We start from the raw sequence: 19,411 nt of genomic DNA, 5'->3' as shown, positions 1-19,411 counted from the left end.
CATTCTAAGGTATTTCATAATGAGCTAGTATGCGATGCATACTAGCTCATTATGCCTTTCTCTTGCAGGGTTTATTTTTTTTTTTTTGTCCTGAGGTTTACAACCTCTTCAAAGGACTGGGAGGAGCTGATGCTAAGGCCCCTTTCACACTTGTGTCACTTGTCCTGTGACTTGGGAGTGCAAAGTCGCATGACAAGTCGTACCCGATGATTTCCAATGATAACCATTCATATCTGTGCGACTTCAAGTCAGTCCCAGCACTACTTTGGTCTGACTTTGATGCGAGTTGTGGTCCATAGATCCCAGGTTTACACAGGCATTCCCTGAAATCGCGGTAAAATTGCACGACTTTCCAGTCGTGGCCGTGTGAAAGGGGCCTAAGGGTTATCTTGCCATTGCAACACAAGTCATATTGTAATGGAATGTTATTAAAAATTACCTTTCCTTTTTAATCTGCAGCCGCTGTAGTTTTCTGTAAAATGTAATGCAATATGGCTACCTGGAGGCTATGGACAGAACGCCCCCCCCCCCCCCCAGACATGTCATTTCCTACTTGTGTGATTGGCTCACTAAATTTCCCAGAAGTCTGCACTAAGATACAAGTCAGATTTTGGGCATCCCCTGCAACAAAAATGTCATTTTTTTTGGTGTGATACTCCCAATCATGTCTAAAGGGATACAGATCCTGCCACTTTCCTCCTTGGAGCCCTGCAAGTACAGCAGCTGATTGAGAATCATTAAATCCCACACAGATTCACTTGGACACAGACAAACCAACAGCTATTCCTTCAGAATAACAAAAGGTAGGAATCTGCTACAAAGTTTGTTAAAACCCCTGCGATGTACATAGATCACCCAGAGGGGAATGTATTTTTCCTCTATTTACTCTTTAAACAAATCTGCCTATTTATGAGCAGTAAGGAGCTCAGGAATGTTTGAACCTGCTAGAGCCATCCCAAAGTCAACAGCCAATCACAGGCGGAGGAAACATTGCCCACAACCGCAGGTATACACGCCCCTTGCATATGGTTGTGGGGAAGGGAATGCCTATAATTGGCTGTTGGCTTCGCTAGCTTCCTGGCTGGATAGCTCAGACGGATTCGGACTGGTGTACAAGCACACCTGAGCTCATCTCTATTTATTAGCAATTTTCTGTAGCAGGTAGGACTCGTAGCTTGAGTAGATTTAAGAGTAACTCCACTTTTGTTGAGGAAAATACATTCCCCTCCGGGTGATCTGTGTACATTACAAGGATTTTTAACAAACTTTGTTGCAGATTCCTACCTTTTTGTTATTCTGAAGAAATAGCTGTTTGTGTCCATCTGTATGGGAGTGATTTTATAATTACCAATCACCTGCTGCAGGAAAAGTGGCACGGTCTGCAGCCCTTTTTAGACATTCTTTCCCTTTGGGAGTATCTCACCAAAAATTTTTGTTGCAGGGGATGCTCAAAATCTGACTTGTATCTTAGTGCAGACTTCTGTGAAAATCAGTGAGCCAATCACAGAAGCAGGAAATGACATACCTGGGGGGGGGGGGGGGGCGTTCTGTACATATTCTGTGTACAGAGCGCCTCCCGGTAGCCATATTGCATTGTACAGAAAATGATAGAGCTGCAGATTGAAAAGGAAAGGTCATTTTTAATAACAATATGACTTATGCATGCTATATCATTTATTTTTCTATTTGCCTTTTTTTTTTTTTTCCCCCCATCAAAGTGGAGTTACCCTTTAAAGCTGGCCACACAGGTGATTGATGATTGTACAGGCATCTTTCAAACAAGGTGCAGACCGGTCACTGCCACTCTCCCTCCTTGTACAGGGTGACTGGTCTTCTCTCCGCCCCCCTCCTGTAGTTTTCCTGTGGTGGGCGGCACTTGCTGGGTCCTTCCCACAGTTCTGCTCTTTGCACAGGCTATGTTGTCACTGCTACTTTTACAAGCTAACATCTGCGTTTGCGAAGGCATTTGGTGCACACAAAGTGGACGATATCCTTTGTAGCTATGGGGGGGGGGGGTTAATATATTTGATGAAAATCTGTGCCCGGAGTTCAGCTTTAAGCCTCTTACATATTTGCTTTACTGAAATCGGCACCCTTTTCTTGAACCCGCTTGGTGTAGCTATTATTATTATACAGGATTTATATAGCGCCAACAGTTTACGCAGCGCTTTACAATATAAAAGGGAGACAATACAGTTATAATATAATAAAAATACAAGAGGATTAAAATTCATTAATGTGCATGAAATAAGTTTAAAAAAAAAAAAACATTCAGAGAAAATTTTTTTTTTTTTTTTTTTTTTTTTTACTCACCTCCTTAATGCCTGTTGCTAGGGGCTCCCTCGTAATCTGCCTCCTTACTCACCTAGGCTCCTTACGTCACTTCCCTCGGCGCCGGAAGGGAGATCAGCTCTGCCCCCTCCCTCTAGGCAATCATCTGGGACACCTCACAGGTCCCAGATGATTGCGCGGCCAGTCGTGGCTCACGCGTGCGCAGTGTGTGCCCGGCTATGAAGCCACAGCTGGGCGCCCACAGTTACAATGCCGGCGCTGCCGAGCGGAGGGGGAGACGAGCGGGGCTTCGATCCTCCGCATCGCTGGACTCTGGGACAGGTAAGTGTCCGATTATTAAAAGTCAGCAGCTGCAGTATTTGTAGCTGCTGACTTTTAACATTTTTTTTTTTTTTTAGCGGAACTCTGCTTTAAGAGGGCCCTGCTCAGAAGAGCTTACAATCTTAATAGTAGCGATGGCTGCCATCAGAATTGCCCACCCTGGAACACTGGATGTCTGTAAAGGCTGTAGCAATAAATGATGATTTAGGTTTTGTGATGTCTTCTGTTGTGCCATCCATCACAGGAACATCATCAGAATGATTCTGCACCGATCCTACAAAAAAACAAATGACTCCACACAGACTCAATGTCACTCCCGAGTCAGTCGTACATCTTCTTAAAGCCTTCGTCTGGCAGAACATTCATTTTACAGAAATTGTTTAGCGGATTTGACGTGTCTTATGGGCTGTGTACCGGTTCTAGCTGATTGAGTACTTCATGTTGTTTAATAGTGACCTGGGTGCAGCCAATACACAGCGAGAGGAAGTCCACCCACAACTGCCGTTGGTGTTTTGGGCAGATGCCAGTGAGCCGAATGTCTTAGGACTGCGGCATTGTTTTGAATGGTCCAGTTCTGAGACCTGAAATTGGTGTTTCTAATTTAGTTTTGCACTTATTTGACACTATATGGGGGGGAACACAAGGAGTAAAAGCTCGGGGTAGCAGGGATAGGAAATGCTCCTTCTTAGATAAAAAAAATAATAAAATGTAAAAACAAGTCAGCAATGACACCATATTTTATCTTGACGGGTTATTTTTATCAAAGGGGCAAGAGACCTGAACAAGCATGCTACCAGTGAGGTGTTGTAATTCCTGACCTGAATATTTGTTCTTATCCAGTGACTAAGTGGTGGGGCAGAGAAAAGAATACAATGTCAGGGCTTGCACCTTCAGGGCCCATGCACACCATTGTATTGCAGTAACGCACATTACCTGTGTTGCAGTGCCATGTGTTGTGACTGGCATGCTACGCACCTTAAAAACGCATTTATGGTGCAGCACCGTACAGAACTGAGTGTGCTGTGTGTTACACTGTGGGAAAGTGCAGCTTGTCCAATTTTCATGTGTAATTTAACCCATTCACTTGGGCTGTATGAGGTAATTCAATGTGCGTCAGCATGTGAGATTGTGCAGTACACAGCATTATGGTGTTAATGGATCTCTGAAGAAATCCGGACATCAGCTCCCTGCAGGAGAAAAGCCTTCATACTCGACTCTTTGGTGTCTACATGTACGATGAGGGTTCTTCAGAAAGTTTCCATGCTTTTTTTTTTTTTTTTACTCCTATATTATATTATATTATATTATATAAATACATGCATAGATATATGTGTGTGTGTATATAATATATATATAATGTATGTATGTGTGTGTGTGTGTATGTGTGTGTGTGTGTATGTGTGTGTATATATATACATATATATATACATATATATATATATATATATATATATATATATATATTATAATGTGTGTCTATATATCTATCTATTTATATATATATATATATATATATATATATATAATTTCCCAGCATGCTCGTCCGAAAGAAGCCAGCCAAACTGCAGGCTTCCAGTAGACCGGCTGCTATACACACTGGCTGAATGTCGGACAGTTTTTATTGAACAGGCCGATGTCGCCCCCGGTATTCGGCCCATATGTAAGGGGCTTAATTGTCCTAGGTCAGTGACCTAAAGAGTACTGGGGCCAGTGGAACAGAGAATGAGATCTTAATGAATGGATCTTGGGGCGGTGAATGAATGCCCAGCAGCTTACAGCATTTTAAAGGTCTGTTTTCAGCAAATGTAACCTTTTGTGAGAGATTTTAAATGTACTCTGAGTTGTACTAATGTTTTTTGTTTTTCTGCAGCATTCTGGGGTGAAATTGCAAATTCTTTCTACTGGCGGGTGCCGCCCTCCCAGCCGTTGCTCAGATACAATTTCGATATCACTAAAGGGAAGATCTTCGTGGAGTGGATGAAAGGCGGCGTCACCAACATATGCTACAATGTGCTGGACAGGAATGTGCAGGAGAAGAACCTGGGGGACAAAGTGGCCTTTTATTGGTAAGCTTCGTCACTTCTCATATATGCCGCAAACTATGTTGGAGGAAGTTTGTAGTGAGAAATCCGGAGACAGGCAGTGCTGATATTCTAAAAATACTAGTTGCCTGGCATCCATATTTTGAGTCACAGGTGACCTGGTGCCAGAATTATTGCCCTCGCTCTGACGTTCGCGACAGCCCCTCACATGTGTGGTATAATCAATCACCTTATGCATGCTCGCTAAAGTCCGCTGTCGGCTGACGTCACTCAGCTGGTCCAGGCGCTGGATCGATCCCGACTTTACAGTTGGGATCCACCAAGATGCCTGGATCGGCAGCTGGGTCAGCCTCCCAGCGAGCCACTGAGAATCCTGAGCCAGCCGCTCCCTCCTCCCCTGACCGGCGCTCCAGTAAGCACTGGAGGGGCAGAGCTGAGAGGTGAGTATGATTGTTTGTTTTTTCTGTTATTACAGAAACTCTCTTTAACCACTTCCAGTCCAGGCTTTTTCTGGCACTTTTTGTTCATGTAACAATCAGTATTTTTTGCTAGAAAATTTCTTAAAACCCCCAAATATTATGTTTTTTTTTTTTTTTTTTTTTTTTAAAGCAGATGCCCTAGAGAATAAAGGGGGGTTTTACAATTTTTTTAAGTCGCACAGTATTTGCAGTTTTTTTTTAAGCGCATTTTGAATTTTAATGCAAAAAACACAATACATAACCTAATTTTTTTTGTAAAATATAAAAGATGAAATTACACCGAGTAAATAGATACCAAACATGTCATGCTTTAAAATTGCGCACGCCTATTCAACGGTGACAAATGACATCAATTTTCCGATCCCTAGGCAGCACTTAAAAAAAACGTCACAGGGGAGGTCTAGTGCTTGAATTATTGCCCATGATCTGGCGTTCGCATTGATGCCTCACGTGTGGGGCGATCGCTGTTTGTGTGCATGCGGGACCAGACAGCGCGTTTGCCTTGCGAAGGAGGACAAAGTCACTTTACAGTTTTTTTGTTTTTCTTTTTTTTTTTTTTTTTTTTTTTTTAATCATTTATTTATTTTAACACTGTTGCATTTAATTTTTTTTTTTTTGTCGCTTTTATTGCTATCACAAGGAATGTAAACATCCTTGTGACAGCAATAGGCATGTGACTGTTCCTCTTTATGGAGAGATCTGGGGTCTATAAGGCTGGGTTCACACCTAATACCGATGCGGCTCCCAGCAGGGGTCCTGTGCATTCCTGTTCACCGTTTCGGGTTCGATTTCAGCCCAAATTTTTGGCTTAATTCAGACTTGGAATGGAGCAAAAGACGCACAGGGCTCTGGTGCAAATTCGCACCGGAGCCGCAGCGGAGATATGTGAAGCGGCTCCATAGAGAGCCGGTCAAAATCTCCTGCTATTGCGAATGGGATGCGGGGAACCCGCATTCCATTCGCAATGGTGTGAACCCAGTCTAAGACCCCAAATCCCTCCTCTGCACCTAAAAGCATTCAAAACGCCAAGATCAGTGTTTCTGAATGATTTAGATTTTCAAAAAATGGCGCAGATGGTTTCTGAGTAAACTGGAAGTGTTGTCATGTCATCGCTCCCAGGGTACTATTACAAACAGCCAATCAAGACATTGTTTGACTGTCCGGCCAGCTTGGTGGGACGAGAGAGCCGCGGAAGGCGGCGGGTAGGGGACGTCTGCCACTGCTTGAAATAGCAATCAAGCGGCTAGCTAGCCGCTCTGATTGCTATTACAAGAGAGCAGACCGCCGACTCTAAAAAAAAAAAAAAAAAACACGATACAGGGGTGATGCCCGTGGCTGAAGGCATCATCCCGGTAAAACCAGTGAATGTTCAGCAGCATGCCTGTACATCGCTGGATGGGAAGTGGTTAAGTGACCATGACTGGAGTTCTGCTTTTAATAAATGGAGTTACAATTTTTACAGTGACTAGAGCCAAAATACATATTGAAGCCGTGTAAGTAATTTGTGTAAGCGAAGAAACCGTTCTGCATTCAGTACAGTGCTGGAATTGTATGTGCTCCCTGCGGATGGCGTATTAATCATGGCGGTGGATCCAGCTGTTACCGTAATCTATCATCTTGTTAGATTCGGCCAGCTATCCATTTGGCAGACAGTGACGTTCGGCTTTGATTTAATCAGCTGGCTCTGCAGGCATCTATAAGAGTTAATGAAATTGTGGCGCAATACGTTCCCCCTAATAGAGGTTATATATAGATGGCCTTGCAGCTTCTAATGAGCCAGGTCTAGCAAAATTAGGATGAGAATAGTGACTAAATGATTGATAGGAGATGAATTAGCAGTGATTGGTTGGGATTTTCTGTGTCTGTCTGTTTTCTATCCAAAGAAGAATTTTATTTCTGAAGCTTACTGGAAAATATCTGCCAAACTAAAGGTGCTTTGCTCAAAGCATAAATAAAGGCAACAATTTTTATAGTTTTGGACAGATTGGAGAGGAATTGGAACACCCAGCTGTTTTTATTGCTGCCTGTCCCCATTAGGGAGAGTCACCCTCTCTATTTTCCCTGTTTACAGTTATTGAAAGTAAAAGAAGATCCCAAATGTTGGGTTGTCCCCAGAACAGTAATAGAGAGGAAATCTTCCAATGGTGACAATCAAGTATTCCCTCACTTTGCAGGGATTTCCTCTCATTTCCTGTTGTGGCTATGGGACAGGAAGTAAAGGGAAATCTCTGCAATGGGACAACGATCGCAAATAAAAACCTGACGTTGTGTATAACCCTCCCTTACTCTATCCAAAATGCAAAAAATAAAATCCTTTTGCTTATAGTTCTACTTTAAACCCCTTCCCGCCCATGCTATAGCCAAGACACAGCTACAGCGTGGCCTTACTTTGCCGGGAGGGTGTCTATTGATGTCCTCCCCCGGGATCCCGCTTCTGTCCTCCCCCGGGATCCCGCTTCTGTCCTCCCCCGGGATCCCGCTTCTGTCCTCCCCCGGGATCCCGCTTCTGTCCTCCCCCGGGATCCCGCTTCTGTCCTCCCCCGAGATCCCGCTTGTGTCCTCCCCCGGGATCCCGCTTGTGTCCTCCCCCGGGATCCCGCTTGTGTCCTCCCCCGGGATCCCGCTTGTGTCCTCCCCCGGGATCCCGCTTGTGTCCTCCCCCGGGATCCCGCTTGTGTCCTCCCCCGGGATCCCGCTTGTGTCCTCCCCCGGGATCCCGCTTGTGTCCTCCCCCGGGATCCCGCTTGTGTCCTCCCCCGGGATCCCGCTTGTGTCCTCCCCCGGGATCCCGCTTGTGTCCTCCCCCCGGGATCCCGCTTGTGTCCTCCCCCCGGGATCCCGCTTGTGTCCTCCCCCCGGGATCCCGCTTGTGTCCTCCCCCGGGATCCCGCTTGTGTCCTCCCCCGGGATCCCGCTTGTGTCCTCCCCCGGGATCCCGCTTCTGTCCTCCCCCGGGATCCCGCTTCTGTCCTCCCCCGGGATCCCGCTTCTGTCCTCCCCCGGGATCCCGCTTCTGTCCTCCCCCGGGATCCCGCTTCTGTCCTCCCCCGGGATCCCGCTTCTGTCCTCCCCCGGGATCCCGCTTCTGTCCTCCCCCGGGATCGCACTCTGTGATCACCGAGTCCAGACTCGGCTGACCACAGATCGGCATAAAGGGCCAATCACAGTGGCCCTTTACCACGTGATCAGCTGTATCCAATCACAGATGTCAACACAAGTTATCGGCTTTTCTTTCCTCACGCTGTGAGCGTTTGTTCAAGGGACATCGGCACTGATAATCGGGGCACTGTGTGGATGGGCGCTCTGCAAGTGGTTAAGATGAAATTAAATCCAATAACCAAAAATGTTATATATCAGTTTACCAATCTTTAAATTGCTGTTCCCCCTTTTTTATCACCTGGGGATCTGGCCACACTTCCTGTCTTAGGATGTCCTCACTCTGGATAAAGGCACAACAAAGCCATCCATGGACAATCTAGGGGGAAGGGTAGTGCTAGTCAATCTATTTCTGCTAATGCATTTAACAAACAAATGTTGGACTCCAGCTGACACTCTTTAGGCCTCTTTCACACTTGACCTGAAAGTTGATTTTGCCGCGACTTTAAGCAATGCCTGTCTAATCTTGTGTTCTATGGACCTCAAATTGCATCGAAGTCGGACCAAAGTAGCGCAGGGACTACTTTGAAGTTGCACAGATATAAATGGTACTCATTGGAAGTCTTACTTTTTAGCTGCTATGATTTTCTTTTTCCTTTGTCGGTGCATCCCCAAATTTCTAGTCGGGGAGTGTGGTACATTTAGCCCTGGTTCACACCAGTGCTACTTTATAATCACGCTTACTTAAAGCCGCAAATCAGTGCGATTTGGACTTCCGATTTCATTGCGGCTTGCAGCTTCCTTTAAAGTGTTACTAAACCCAGGAGCCTGCATTCACAATATCTGGTCTCCCACAGTACACAGAACATGGAAATGCAATAGTTTTAGTAGATATAAACTGCTAAATACCTTTTTTCATCATCAGTATATAGCAGTCTTTTGATGTCTATCAGTGTCTGGTTAAAGCTTGTAGGAGGAGTTTTCATTCTCCTGTGACTGTCCTGTGAAGCTGCAGGACCCCTTACCCTCTGTCTGGACAGTGCTGATTGGCCCTATGCTTATAACATGCACTCTCCCAAGGGAAAAAAAAATCTCTCTAGCAATACACACCAGACTGAGCATGTGCAGCCTAGCTCTGTACTATCAGGAGTTGGTTTGGGGACACTGAAAGAAGGGAGGGAATCAAACAGCCTTTTTTACACAATGCAGAGGATTAACCCCTTGGGTTCCACAGTGAGTAGAACAAGCATGCTTTACTGCATATACAGACTGATTTTTACTGTTGTGGGTTTAGTAACACTTTAACAGAAGTCTATGCAACACACAGAATCTGGCGCAGCTGTCCATAGTAACCAATCAGCTTCTAACTCCAACTTCAATCAGCTTCCAGGTTTTATTGTTTCTTTGCACAGCTGCCCCAGATGCAGTTGTACTGCGGCAGAATGGCACGGATGGGCGGAACGACGTTATTGCACGTCGCTTTGCCCTGTGGCCACTAGGGGGCGAGCGCGCGCCCCCGAGCCGATGCGAGTGCCCGGCGGTCTTAATCACTGCCGGGCTCCCACGATCGCTCGGGGCACACGGAGAACCTGGAACTGTGTGTGTAAACACACCGTTTCCGAATCTCTGAGGGGAGAACTGACAGATCGTCTGTTCATACAAAGTATGAACAGACGATCTGTTTTCTTCCCTGCACAGTCCCCATCCCCCTTCAGTTAGAACACGAACTAGGACACACAACTAACCCCTTCACTGGCCCCTAGTGTTAACCCCTTCACTGCCAGTGACATTTTTACAGTAATCAGTGCATTTTTAATCGCACTGATCGCTGTATTAATGCCAAGGGTCCCAAAAATGTGTCAAAGGTGTCCGATGTGTCCGCCATAATGTCGCAGTCACGATAAAAATCGCTGATAGCCGCCATTACTAGTAAAAAAAAAAATTATTCATAAAAATGCCATAAAACTATCCCCTATTTTGTAGACACTATAACTTTTGCGCAAACCAATCAATATACGCTTATTGCGATTTTTTTTTTTTTTTTTTTTTTTTTTTTTCTTTTTTACCAAAAATATGTAGAAGAATTCGTATCGGCCTAAACTGAGGGGAAAAAAATGTTTGTTTTTATATGTTTTTGGGGATATTTATTATAGCAAAAAGTAAAAAATAATGCGTTTTTTTTCAAAATTGTTGCTCTTTTTTTGTTTATAGCGCAAAAAATAAAAACCACAGTGGTGATCAAATACCACCAAAAGAAAGCTCTATTTGTGGGGGGAAAAAAAGACGTTGATATTGTTTGGGAGCCATTTCGCACGACTGCGCAATTGTCGGTTAAAGCGACGCAGTGCCGAATCGCAAAAAGTGCTCTGGTCTTTGGCCAGCCAAATGGTCCGGGGCTTAAGTGGTTAAGAGGCCCTCGGTCTTTAAAAGGTTGGGCACCTTTGATTTATGTTTTCTGACAGTTCAAGATCCTTCCAGTTGTGGATAAGATAGATGGAATATGTATGAGTATGCAGCACTGTTAGCGGACTCGCTAGGCTGCTTCATACAACACGCTGACTAGCAAGGTGTAACCTTGTACACTTCTCATCCAGCAGAGTGCTGTCATCTCCCTGTCAGTGCAGTGAGGATTGCTGGCGGCGTATTTGTGTTTGTTTGAATGTAGATTAGTTAGATAAAAAATATTTCATTTCTTTAAAATGGGTTTTAGCTACCCGGGGGGTCTAAATCTGCCTCCGGATGGTTTGATATACGCAAGCACCAAGAAAATCAACACTACTGCTATTCCTTATTGCTTTCAGGTGTAAGTTTTTTTTTTTTGTTTTTTGTTTCTTTTTGATTAGTTGAGGCTTTAACAGAAGAAAAAAAGCTTTATTGGGTCAGATCACCTAAAAACGAGGTAGAAGGCGAAGAGGCCTGACCTGCACAGTGGAAAGGTTTTCATTATTGGTGGGAGGGAACTGGTGGGATGTATTATCACTAGGGTTGCACCGTTACCGAGTATCGGAATCTGTGCCGATACCTAGTATTTTCACAAGTATCGGTACTCATACAAATGCACTGATACCTGAAACCGATACTTTCAAGCTCGGTTCTTTGAGCTGTCAGTGGGTCTCCTCTGTTGACAGCTGAAGTGTTAAAGAAGTCCGGTATTTGGAGCTGTCAAAAAAAAAAAAAAAGCACCTGGCAATGTTTATTAACAACATTGCTCAGCCCAAAACACTAAAATAAAAAGAAACAAGTTTCTTTTTGTATCTTTCTGTTTCTTCATCTGAAGATCAAAGGGATGAACAAGTGTTCCACAGTTTAACCCCTTATTAACCCTTAATTTACTCGAATCAGCCTTAATTAACTCCCTATTCTACATTTAATTATTATTTTCTGCTTTTTTTTTATAAACGATAAACAATTAAAACTTTTTTTCGTTTGCTTTGTTAGTGAATATTTTTACACATGTGTGTGTGTATATATATATATATATATATATATATATATATATATATTAACATATATTTACACATTTACTTTGAAAAAGTGCCAAATTAAAAAAAAAATCAATTTATCTAATTTATAAATAACTTTTCAATGCTTTGTACTAGAGTTGCACGATTAATCATCAAAAATCATTATCGTGATTTTTTTTTTCCCCTTGAGATCTTGACAAAGGGTTTCCCGATCTTCAGTATGCAGAGAATTTTCTCTCTGCTCTTTGCTGTCAAAAGTCAAAGTCTGGGCAGTCTGCCAAGTTTTAAAACATTAAAGTGGAATTTTAAGTCTAAACATTGTATCAATTTGTCTTTTACATCAAAGGAATAGACTTCTGTATGTAAATTAGGAACGTTTAACCACTTAAACACTAAACCTTTTTCTGACAGTTGAAGTTTTCAAGTTAATCATTTTTTTTTTTGCTAGAAATTGCTAGACATTACTTAGAACCCCCAAACATTATATATATATATATATATATATATATTTTTTTTTTGTAGAGACCCTAGAGAATAAAATGGTGGCTGTTGCGATATTTTATGTCACACTGGGGGTTATTTACGAAAGGCAAATCCACTTTGCACTACACTACAAGTGCAAACTACAAGTGCAAAGTGCACTTGAAATTGCACTAAAAGTGCACTTGGAAGTGCAGTCGCTGTAAATCTGAGGGGAAGCTCTGCTGATTTTATCATCCAATCATGTGCAAGCTAAAATGCTGTTTTTTATCTCCCTTGCATGTCCCCCTCGGATCTACAGCGACTGCACTTTCAGTGCAATTTCAAGTGCACTTGTAGTTTGCACTTGTAGTGCAAAGTGGATTTGCCATTACTAAATAACCCCCACTGTATTTGCGCAGCGGTCTTTCAAATGCAATTTTTTTGGAAAAAATTACTTTAATGAATTAAAAAAAAAAAAAAAACTAACACCAGTAAATTTACGTTGGCCCAAATTTTTTTTGTATAATGTGAAAGATTTTACGCCGGGAGAATCGTGATCTTTATTCTAAGCAAAAAAAAATCGTGATTCTCATTTTGCCCAGAATCGTGTAGGCTCTACTTTGTACCATTGCGGACAGCTGAAGTGAAAACAAAACAGTTGCGGTAGGTATCGGTAATTGGTATTGGCGAGTACTAAAAAAAAAAAAAAAAAAAAAAAAGTATCGGTACTTGTAAAAAAAAAAAAATGGTATCGGTGCATCCCTAATTTGCACCTTTATTCTTATGTCCTGTATAGTTCAACAGTGACATCTCCTTGACATAATTCTTCACTGAATGCAAGGTTTCCTTGCATCCATTTACAGAACACATTTTATTGTGTTCACTGATAAGGCATTCTGTAAATGGAGGTAAACGACAAGACCCCCCTCCAGTCACACAACGCCATGCATTTAGTGAACACAATATAATACTTTTTATGAAAGGATGAGGGGATAATAATTGGTTCTATCCCTGCACTGTACACCAGCCAGAACTGTCAGCCGCAGCACTAGAAGAAGAGCGCTGCTTGCACTATCCAGCTGGAATAAAACTCATTTTTACAGTAAGCAGCCCGAGGAGACTGATCATTAGAAGGAACTTATTTAATTTGTCTTGTTTGTAAAAAGTAATTTTTTTCCTGGATTTCCAAGTTAATTACCGAGCACTGAAATATTTGTTTTGGGTGGAAGGATCCTTGTTGTTCATGGAGTTCCGGCCTTGTGATCTCTCTAGGATCAGGCCTGCTGGGCTCATTTGTAACAGTAGACCTGCACACCCCGGGGTAAGTGGCAGGTTTGTGCTTTGTGGCTGTTTACATAATAAACGTTAATGATTGCCCACGCAGCAAGTCTAATCCTGTCCTCCTCAGTCCGGACAATAGAGATGTGTTCATGTCAGCTGTATACATGTAATATTTCTATATTTACAGTATACAAATGACTGAGGGTGACGAGTGCAGCCATAGTGGTACATGCTGTTCTATGAGAGCCATCACATATTCCAATGAATGAAGCTGTGAACAAGCTGTGTAGAGGATTCTCTACAGGGGGATTCATCCTGTCTTTGTTCAAAATGTTATATTTGATCAGCCCTATTCTTTTTATATTTGATGAGGAATGAAGGAGAAATCATCCAAATGGTACACTTGCCCTGATAAATGTCACTTCAGAAAGATTTCCTGTGGTGTCTCTGGAACAGGCAGAAAAAGCCAAATCTCCCCTGGGGGGGGGGGGCGCGCGACATCACCGGGGTTTCAATCACTCTCCTCAATCTAAAAATTAAAAGCTTTAAAGCTGATTTTCAGGAATTCAGCCACTTGGCAAAATCTGGCTTACTGTGGGGTTAGGTCCAGCAAGATGCATGCCACCTCCTGGACGTATCTCTTTTATTTATAACTGAGTTCCGGTTCACACTTAGAACACGGTGCAGGAAACTTGCAATCCATGCTGCTTATCCTCACCATGTTGAAAACGCACTGGCCTTGCCAACTACAGCGGGTGTCAGGGCTGGGAAAAAAATCGATTTAAATCTTGAATCGAGTTGAGAGGTCAAATCGATTCAAAATTTAAGCAAATAGATTTTTGTAGATTTTTTTTTTTTTTTTTCACCGCGCCGGTCCCGAGGAGCTGCGGACAGGAGTTTTTAGGCAAGGCTGCGGCTTCGGTCTAGTCTAGGCCGAAGCCGCGGCCTCGCCTAAAAACTCCTGCCCGCAGCTCCTTGGGACCAGCGCGGTGTCCAAAAAAAAAAAAAAACTTGATTCGAATTGTGAATCGAGTTTATTTTAAGAAAATCCTAGATTGCTGTAGGGTAGCGTGGATGGTACAGCCCTCCTGAAGGGTGAAGTTGATGGTCCTGCTGGAGTGGACAGTATTTCCTTGTGGCTACTTTAGACTGTGCAGAATCCAATGGCATCACAACAATAAACTGATCCACATTCTGAATAAGAGATTCCTATTTAGGTTGTTGTCGCCCATCTGCCCGCAGGACATTGTGGGCAAAGCGACATACCCGTACAGCCGGGGTTTAGGGAACGCAAATGCATGCCTGCCCCCCCACCTGGCTCCCACTGTGGTTGTACAGATTAGGATCATGTCAGCAAGTCCCAGCCAATGATTCGTGGCCAGGACCTGCTGATTGGGCTGGGTGCAATCACAGCCCAGAGCTCTTGTGTTGGTAAACACTATTAGATCTCTGTGGGAAGAGAACAATCTGTCAGTTTCTCATCTCTGCAAAGCAGGGATGAGAAACTGAGAGATCAGTTAGTAAAAGCAGCACATTTTACATAGTTGGGCGCATATTTAACCCCTTGATCACCCTAGATGTTAACCTGTTCCCAGCCGGTGTCATTAATACAGTGACCTTGTATAATAATATCACTGATATCCATATTAAGGTAAAGTGGCAGTTATTCCATTTTCCCACAGCACCAGTTAGGCCCCTTTCACACTGGGGTGGTAGGGGTCGTCGGCAGTAAAACAGCGCTATTTTTAGCGCTGCTTTACCGCGGTATTCGGCCGCTAGCGGTGCGGTTTTAACCCCCCGCTGGCGGCCGAAAAAGGGTTAAAACTACTCGTACAGTGCGGCTATAGCCGCGGTATTGCCGCGGTATAGCCGTGCTGTCCCATTGATTTCAATGGGCAGGAGCGGTGAATACACCGCTCCTTCACCGCTCCAAAGATGCGGCTCGCAGGAGATTTTTTCTTCTCCTGCCAGTGCACCGCTTCAGTGTGAAAGCCCTCGGGCTTTCACATTGAACAAACAGCGGAGGCTGTTTAGGGGCGGTTTGCAGGCGCTATTTTTAGCGCAATAACGCCTGGAAACCGCCCCAGTGTGAAAGGGGCCTCAGTGTCAGATTGACCGTTGCCCATTTTTATGTCACTGATCGCCACCATTTGCGGTGCAAAAATTAATTAAAAATTACAGTATATATACACCATGGTTGTAGGCGCAAACCAATCCATAAACCCTTATTGTGATTTTTTTTTTTTTTATCAAAAACGTAGCAGAATACATTTCGGGCAAAATTTATGAAGAAATCAGTTTTTTTTTTGATTGGATATGTGTTATAGCGGGAAGTAAAAAAATACTGTTGGGAATACAATGGGAGATTTCCTCTCGTGGGACTTTAAAAGGCAGGAGTCTTCAAACAATAATGTATCAAAAATATGGATTTATTACAAAAAGTTAAAACATGACAATAATAAAAGAGATGGATGCAAATATGGTCAAATGGTAGCAAAAAGAGTATACATATCTAGTACAACGATATAGATAACACCACACAAAACTGTCTAGGCAGTGGGCTAAGACAGGAAGGCCCGACCGTTTCAAGGTTGTAAGTAGTGAAACCTCTACCTTGGGGAGTAAGCAGCCACACGACCGGTCTGATGTCTGTACCAGCATGAGACTGGGCGTCCCCACATACATCTTAAATCCTACCGCTCATTAACGACAAACGTCCACAGCTGGCTATTTGTGATTAGAAAGCAGGGTGTAGAGGGAGGGCTCGCCCTCCAAGTCCCTGGCACGCAGGCCAGCCCTCCGAGCCCCATGCAGGTATCGCCTTCCAGGCAAAAGGACGTAGTGACGTCACACGCTGGAGGAGAAGGGAATGTAGACACATGCTGGGAGGAAACTGACGTCTGCGTCAGCGGCTCGCGACGCGCTGGGCGTCATGGCAAAAAAATAAAACCCAGTGGTGATCAAATACCACCAAAAGAAAGCTCCATTTGTATGAAAAAAGAAAAATGGTACAAAGTTACTTTGAGTACAGAGTTGCGTGACTGCACAATCACCAGTAGTGCAGTGCTGAATAGCAAAAAAAATGGCCTGGTCATGATGGGGGTAAAGCCTTCCTGAGCTCAAGTGGATATATTATATAAAGCACTGAGAAAACCCTAAAATGTAGCCAGTGAGTAAATTTAGCTACATATCTTGCACATTGTAACGAATAATATGCCTGTGCCCACCTCCTTCTCAACACTTTTACTTGCTGTTGACATGCCATGAGCAGTGGAAGCACAGATTGCAGATCACCACTGAGATTTTTGCGGGTGAAGCTTAGCCAGTCAGGATATTGATGTTGATCTGGATTGTCTTGCAGGGAAGGTAATGAGCCGGAGGATGCTACGTCCATCACATATGCAGAGCTCCTGAAGAAGGTGTGCCAGTTCGCCAATGTTCTACGTGACCAAGGTACACAACTGAATGTTACCACCTGCTCCTTTATCATGCATGGAAAAATGTGTTATGTTTGGAAATATTTACAGGGAGAACTGCTTTAAAATCATTCTTAAAGTGGGCCTTGCAGTAACTTTACATATCCCCAAGCTGGACCAATGTAACGTATAACATGCCTGGGATTCATCTTTAAAATTCTGCGACATTACTGAAGAAAACAGAATGATAGATTGATTTCAATATGATTTTGTATTTTTAGTTTTCTGTGTAAGCAGTCTGACATGTAATAATCTGGGACAATAATCTTGTTTTCTAGGTGTTAAAAAAGGAGATCGTGTAGCAATTTACATGCCCATGGTGATCGAGTTGGTGGTGGCAATGCTGGCATGTGCACGAATCGGGGCTATTCACTCCATAGTTGTGAGTTCTTTCTTGTGTGCCAATGAATATTTAATTCTTCCCAAATAGAAAAAAAATAAAGTCAAAGTATTTTGTAACTGCTGTTTTAGTCAGTGACTACCTAATATTACAAATACAACCATGTTTTCCAAGCACTCAACGGCTGAAGATCAGTTCCAAGTGCAAAGGGTAACAAAACCAGGGCTGTCCATATACATTATGGAAAATGAAGCAAAAGAACACAAAGGGGGTTATTTACGAAAGGGAAATCCACTTTGCACTACAAGTGCAAAGTGCACTTGAAATTGCACTGAAAGTGCACTTGGAAGTGCAGTCGCTGTAGATCCGAGGGGGACATGCAAGGAAAATAAAAAACAGCATTTTACCTTGCACATGATTGGATGATAAAATCAGCAGAGGTTCCCCTCATTTTAGGTCTACCCTTCAGATTTACAGCGACTGCACTTCCAAGTGCACTTTCAGTGCAATTTCAAGTGCACCTTTCGTAAATAACCCCCAAAGATATAGACCGCACCCTGAGAGGTAGAAAGATAGACTGAAGGCAAAAACGAAGGAGCTCTGGTCAATCCAGGAGTGTAAAAAACAGTTTATTGTCCTCAATATAGGGGGGAAAAAAAGTGTAAAAGACTATGATACCAAGCTGGGTCCCTGGGTGTTGATGGGCTAAGGTCGCCCAATGCCGTGAAGGGGTCTGCTGAGAGACGCAAATCCAGCAAGCCCTGGGGAGTGGAAGCCGAGATGCCGGGCTGGGGCGGTGGAACGCAGGCGTATGCCATGACAACACGTTTCATGCGCTTTGAGAAAGCGCTGGCGTGTAAAACCCGTCATCACGGCAACCAGATAGCCTTCATATTGGTCCTTCCGCCTTTCAGCTCCCTGTGATGTCATCTGGGCACACTGGCGTGGCATCTCGAGCGACTCGGCTTCCACTCCGCAGGGCTTGCTGGATTGGTGCCTCTCTCAGCAGCCCTCTTCACGGCATTGGACGACCTTAGCCCATCAATGCCCAGGGACCAAGCTTGGTATCATAGTATTTTACACTTTTTTTCTCCTATATTGAGGACAATAAACAGATTTTTACATGGATTTACCAGAGCTCCTTCGTTTTTACAATTACCTTCAGTCTATCTTTCTACAGTGACCTCTCGGGGACCGAGTGCTGTCTAAATCTTCATGTTCCTAAATATTACAAATTAAAATGTTGTAGCCAACAGGTGGCTAGTCTGAGGCTAGCTAAGAAAGGTTTCAGAGAGCTGATTTACTGCTTTGAGGTGAATAGATCTGCAAAGCAGTATAGATTACATAAACAAATGACTGAGAAGGAACATACACCCTCACTCATTGCTAGCAGAAAGCTCTCTAGATTTTCTGCATGCCAGAGCAGTCATCGTGTACAAAGCTGGTGCTGGGCTCTCTTGTTAGAAAGTCCAGTATGCTCTGCAACTAAAGTGAGATGAAAGCACCCTCTATTAAAGTGATGTTAAAGAGCTAGTAAAGTCGGTTATTACAAAACTCGCTGACAGGCAGGGTTTTTATAACAGAAGAGACCCTCGAGGGTTCTTATGTCATAAATCTCCCCCTTGCCTTTCAGATAGTAATGTGATCTGAGCCGCACATGAGCAGCTCAGACCACATTTACAGCCCGATCTGTGTGCTGCTGCAATGTGACTCCCGTGCTCATGTGGGAGTGACGTCACCCCAGCACAGCCAATCAAGCGGCCGAAGGTCATAAACCCGGAAGAAAGACCAGGCGAAGATGGAAGCTGCTAGGGACGAAGGAAATCGGTGAGAGCGCAACACTGGAGGGCTGCGTTTGTAGGCAAGTCTGTCATTATAGGTTGGAGTGATCAGCGCAAATTTCTAAAAAAAATTAGAATAATGAATCAAACATGTGCTAAAACAATTTAAACAGTGAAATAAGTGGCAAAAAGTCCAATATATCCAATATTTGTGAAACGACTCTTCTAAGAGGTAAAAGCAAATTCTTCTTAGCAAAAATCTTCATGACTTTGCAAACGCTTAATGCTCACAGAGCCCTTACCTAGCCAAAATAGCCTTATAGATCTCATATAATGGAAACAGGCTCACAGCTGCGGATCTCCAATTTGCAAAAGTG

At 43.6% G+C, this 19,411-nt stretch overlaps 1 protein-coding gene across 2 annotated transcripts in view; it reads left to right on the top strand.

Annotated features, from left to right (window-relative positions):
• The window catches only part of ACSS2 (acyl-CoA synthetase short chain family member 2), an 85,178-nt gene that overhangs the window by 14,186 nt on the left and 51,581 nt on the right, over positions 1–19,411 (top strand). For both annotated transcript variants that reach the window (XM_073606596.1, XM_073606597.1), the window contains exons 2-4: positions 4,484–4,679; positions 16,799–16,890; positions 17,192–17,295. In XM_073606596.1, the coding sequence (XP_073462697.1) occupies positions 4,484–4,679; positions 16,799–16,890; positions 17,192–17,295 (392 nt within the window). The remainder of the gene's footprint in view (positions 1–4,483; positions 4,680–16,798; positions 16,891–17,191; positions 17,296–19,411) is intronic.

The sequence above is a fragment of the Aquarana catesbeiana genome, linkage group LG12 (genome assembly GCF_042186555.1).
Source record: "Aquarana catesbeiana isolate 2022-GZ linkage group LG12, ASM4218655v1, whole genome shotgun sequence".
NCBI classification, from domain to species: domain Eukaryota; kingdom Metazoa; phylum Chordata; class Amphibia; order Anura; family Ranidae; genus Aquarana; species Aquarana catesbeiana.
Note: the sequence above shows the minus strand (reverse complement) of the source record. Positions and strands in the feature narration are given on the sequence as shown.